At 50.6% G+C, this 4,671-nt stretch overlaps 1 protein-coding gene across 1 annotated transcript; it reads right to left on the bottom strand.

Annotated features, from left to right (window-relative positions):
• Positions 1-974: 974 nt before the first annotated feature.
• MRPL18 (mitochondrial ribosomal protein L18) lies at positions 975-3,638 on the bottom strand. The gene is made up of 4 exons (XM_005875298.2): positions 3,441-3,638; positions 2,996-3,182; positions 1,869-2,100; positions 975-1,338 (listed from the first exon to the last, which is right to left on the bottom strand). The coding sequence occupies exons 1-4, from the start codon at positions 3,490-3,492 to the stop codon at positions 1,267-1,269; spliced, it is 543 nt and encodes a 180-aa protein (XP_005875360.2). The 5' UTR covers positions 3,493-3,638; the 3' UTR covers positions 975-1,266.
• Between the last annotated feature and the right edge of the window lie 1,033 nt (positions 3,639-4,671).

The raw sequence follows: 4,671 nt of genomic DNA, 5'->3' as shown, positions 1-4,671 counted from the left end.
GGCGCCTCCCTATTGGGCTGAAGGCCCGCGCCTCCTGCTCGCTCTGAGGAGTTGGGTTTTAGCAACCAATGAATGGGCAGGTGCAGGTCGATGTTTCTGTCCCTAAAAACCAATTTGTTTATATAATAAATAAATAAATGTCTCCGCTGGGGTATTTATTGATCAAAAGGGGACTAAGGCATTGCATTCTGAAGGCCTCTCAGACTCAATTATACTTAAAAAAAAATGTTGGTGAATACACTTATCTTTAAAAAACATACTGAAAAAAACCCCGAAGAAAACGATATGCCTGTGAAAAGTAATAAATTGAAGCGCAACAAAAAAATAAAATAAACATACTGAATACCCAGATTGACAGTAGTAATGTTTCCACTTCCAAATAAGAATAAAATCGGCCACACATTTAATCATCAAGTGGGAAACGCTGAAGCCACCTAACTGTTCACAGGTTCTTCCTCTTCACACTAATGGTCAACACCTTGATTTAATCAACTCCTTTAGCGCTGCCATGACCCCATCTAACCCAGCTTCAACTTCAGGTGAACTGGATGCACTCCAAGCTTCGTCTCCCATCTAACAATGTTCACTTCACGGCAAATTCAGAATCACTGTCCCTGTCCATTTCCAGTTCCTCGTTGCAATCCTTTATCCTTTCAAATCTGGCTCTGCCCGTCAGGGTCCAGGAGCCCAACTGGGGTTAGAATTTGTCCTTTATCCTCCCATCACTAAGACAGCTTATAACACACCGATATTGATGTTTCATATTTAAAAACCAACTCCACATCCTGAGCAGCAACAGCGATCATGTAGATCACCCCCATGAGCCAGACATGATACCAACTCCACATCCTGAGCAGCAACAGCGATCATGTACCCATGAGCCAGACATGATAACAAGTGCTTTGCATAAACCTCATATGTGTAGTCTTGCCAGAGTGAGCCGAAAACGTGAAGAAATTTAATATAATTAGAAATTTAAAGTTCACACTATGCCTTTATTCTTTAACTGATAAACCTTTAATTTGTCCTTCAAAAGTTAATTATAACTGGTGACAGCTTTTCTCAGATACTTCTCTCACGTCCAAGAGGAAAGACTTTAGCCTTCCCCGCACACAAGGGGGGAAGGGGCTGTGTGTAACTGCTAACAACACTCCGCAGTTACATTACTGCGCACAGCTTCCAAGTCGGCTGTTCTTCCAGGGGCTCCCTTCTGAGGGATGTAATGGCTGACAGCTTAACACTGACAAGTTCCAAACAATGCTTGTCTCATTCATAAATTCTCCGAGGCTCCCGAAGCACCACACCACCTTCCGTCACAGCCCTCTGCAGCCGCTGCATCTGGTTTTAAGGACCAAGAAAGGGAAAGGGTTAAATCAGCACAAGTTAGCTGACAATAAACAGTCTACTTCCCAATAGAAAGAGAACAACTGATTTGCTCTTTGCTAACTTCCCACCTACGCTGGTTTTTCAGAAACTGACCTTTATAACGACCCAGATAAGAAAACAGAGAATGCAGAAACCTCAAGGATATCAAGCAGTGTTTTAAATATTATACAGACAGGGTGTTAACATATGAACAAGGAAGTAGAGTGGTCGACATCATGGCTGTAGAATTAGTTGCTGTGGGTTTGAAACCTCCCCCACCATGGCTGGACTTGCCAGTCTCGGGTTACTTATCTACAGAACCGGGAACACTAGTCCTGCCCCTTGGGCTGCTGTGAGGATGAAACTAGGTAATGCACATCAGGATACCCACCTCAGAGTCTGACACATGAAAAGAATTTGAAATATGGAACTATTATTATTATGTATCTAATGTCAAGAATTAACACAATACTTTTAAAGTAAGTACATGAAAACCAAAATACCGATTCTGAGGCTGCCTCCCAAGGAGTTGGTTGGTAGACCATGAAGTTGATTCCTGCCTCTAGGCATCGTTCCGCCAGCACCCGTCCAATGTTCTCACAAGCCGCCACGTTTTTGGTGCTGTAAAGGTGCTTTTTAATAGCCCACTCCCGTGTGGATGCAGAAACCACAACCTGGCCGTTGCGATGCTCAACAAGTGCTTCTATATGGTGCTGAGTCCTTATAACTCGCAGCCTAAATGAGGAGAGAATAAAATCATAAAAGAATCCTAAAGATAAGTGACTTCAGGTGAATATGTGCCTAAATATTGTGCTCATTTACTTCAATGTACTTCACCTTGATTTTACTTGGGAAAGGCATTTTTCCTTGCCTTTATGAGGATATCCTCAACAATAAACCAAGCACTTCCGCTCAACCTCTCATGTCAAAGAGAAACTTGGTATTTCTGAGAATGGAGCTATATTTACCCAGCATCTATTTTAGAAGAGGGTCTGAGTAGATAGAAATAAGTTGCTGACTCCACACTGGGTAAAGATAAACTTATTCTATACTTGCATTTTCCAGCTCACACCAAAGTCAGTGTAAAATGGACCAAAGACCTGAAGCATAAAGCAACTAGCATAGTTCCGGGCAAATACAAAGTGTTCAGCAAATAACCGTCTTTATACAAGACTGGGAACCATCTTCTCGCTTCTACCCTCGCCCCTTAAAAACGTCTTCTCCCGAAGGTAACCAGAATGACCTTTAACTCGGACTCCACCTGTAAATCCCCTCACAGGTTCTCGCTGCAGCGGAAATACAGTCTAAAGTGCTCACTTCGCTTTACAAAGTAAAGAATCCATCGGTATCCCACCTGCTTCCCCGTCTTCATCTCGCACCCTTCACCCGTGTCCACTCCGCCGAGACCTCACACCGGGCTCCTGCCCGCCCTGCTGCTCCCTCCGCGGCAATGCTCTTCTTGGCAGATAACTGGGCGCCCCCCCCCCCGCGCCCCATTCAACCAGCATCCTCTTTCAGTGTCCTCCGTGACACCTCTCGTTTGTTTCCGTGGCCCCACTTCCGCCGACCCCTGCTCTACCCACCACCCGGCTTCCCGAGAAGGGGCCCCGCCAGGCCCTGGCCGACCTACCTGTGCCAGAACTCCCGGGAGGGCCACACGGTGCCCCAGCCCCGCTCCTTCCGGGCCACGGCCAAGAGTTCCAGATTCCGGGGGTTCCGGTTGGTGAACTCGGGGGCCACAGCTTCGTTTCCCAGAGGGTCGGCTTCAGGCTGCACCTCCGGCTCGGGACGGGTGGACAGCGCCGCGACACCGCGCCCTGCAACAGAAACCAGCGCACGCGCCTTTAAAAGGGACCCCAGACAAGACCAGACCTTTCCCATCCGTCCCCCCACCTTCTGGCCCTGGACGGGGGACAGAAGGTGCGCTTGGCCACGGGGCGCAGTGCCCTCAGACCCCCTCACAATGCTGTCGGCTCGTCCCCCTTCGATGGGGACGTGGAATGTAAGACCCGACTGGCACGGGCACGTTACCCTGCAGGCCCCGGGGAGGAATCTCGGAGAAGGGGCGAGATTACCGGGGTTCCTGAGAGCCGACAACAACTCCCAGCACCTTGACCGAAGCGCCATCGCCGAGGGGACCGTAGGCAAAGCCGAGGGAACGCTTTGCCACCTTTCCTCACCCACGACCCCACGACCTGCCGGGCGCAGCCATGTTAACTCAGGGAAAAGCCTCAGGCTCCCGTCGGCCGTCGACCCTCCACCCGGAACTAACAGTTTCCCGGCCGCTGAGTGGCCGAGAGGGCCACCTGTTACCTCCGCTCCTCCAATCATCGCTTACGCTGGGGTCACGCAGCTGCCGGAGCCGACCACCCACCTCACAGTAAAGCCCTCGGGGGTGGACGCGACCCCTTCGTTTCCGCGACGCCTTTTGCAGATTTGCGCTGGAGCCCGGGAGGAAGCCGGGACTTCGCGCTCCCTTATTTGGGCCCTCTGGTGGCAGAGCTCACCGACCATGACGCCACACACGGCGGTTGGGTACTGGGAGGAAGCGGGCAGAGCAAGGCGCACAGCTTTCTCTGCAGAAACGATGGCCGGCATTTTAGCGGGGAAAGCCTTGCCCGTCCCACCCTGGCCCCGCTTGCACTCGGAGCCCAGGAACAAAGCCTGCGACTTGCCGGCTGCTCTCCAAACACGTTCCTACGTGTAAGGAGAATAAGGGAAATATTTACTGTATAAACTACAATAGTTTTTAAAACACGCAATAGCTGACTCTTTAGTCGGGAGCACTGACCTCTTTTCTGAAATCAAAAAAATAGCCACTACAATAGCTGTACAATGTGAATGAATCAAAATAGGCAAAAATATGTTTCTTGGTGAGCTGCAGTTTTACTAGTTGGTGAAAAACAATTGCTGGTATAAACACGCGAGAGTAGCTCAGAGGCCCCGCTATACCTTTAAGAAGTGCCCACCCTCCTCCCGTCACACTCCAGGCTCCACCCCACCGTGAACCCCCTTTTCTAGAAGGCACTAGAATGTGCAAACGCGCACGCGCACCCGAGCAATTTCCGCCCGCGGTGCAGGAGCCGGACTTCCGTTCTGCCTTCGCGCCCTTCCTATTCGCTCTCTAATTGGGCAAAAGTGATGAACCCGCCCTTCCGGCTCCTCACTTCCTACACATTCACGCTTCTCGCCCTCTCCCCTCCTCTCTTTCCCGCCCTGCCCCGCGGCGGCGCAGGGGCTGAGGGGCCGGGTGGGCGGGGGAAGAGGTGGAGCGGTGTTCCCAGCATCCCCTGGGGCATCCCCTGG

Source organism: Myotis brandtii, unplaced genomic scaffold, assembly GCF_000412655.1.
Source record: "Myotis brandtii unplaced genomic scaffold, ASM41265v1 scaffold458, whole genome shotgun sequence".
In the NCBI taxonomy this organism is placed as follows: Eukaryota; Metazoa; Chordata; class Mammalia; order Chiroptera; family Vespertilionidae; genus Myotis; species Myotis brandtii.
This window is presented reverse-complemented; position numbering and strand designations above follow the sequence as displayed.

What these genes read in the sequence shown, in the direction of transcription:
- MRPL18 (XM_005875298.2), bottom strand. Translation starts at nt 3,492, where the DNA reads ATGGCGCTTCGGTCAAGGTGCTGGGAGTTGTTGTCGGCTCTCAGGAAC. An exon ending in TCCCGGGAGTTCTGGCACAG is followed by an intron (nt 2,101 to 2,995) that starts GTAGGTCGGCCA and finishes CTCCTCATTTAG; the next exon opens with GCTGCGAGTTATAAGGACTC. An exon ending in GGGAGGCAGCCTCAGAATCG is followed by an intron (nt 1,339 to 1,868) that starts GTATTTTGGTTT and finishes CCTTAAAACCAG; the next exon opens with ATGCAGCGGCTGCAGAGGGC.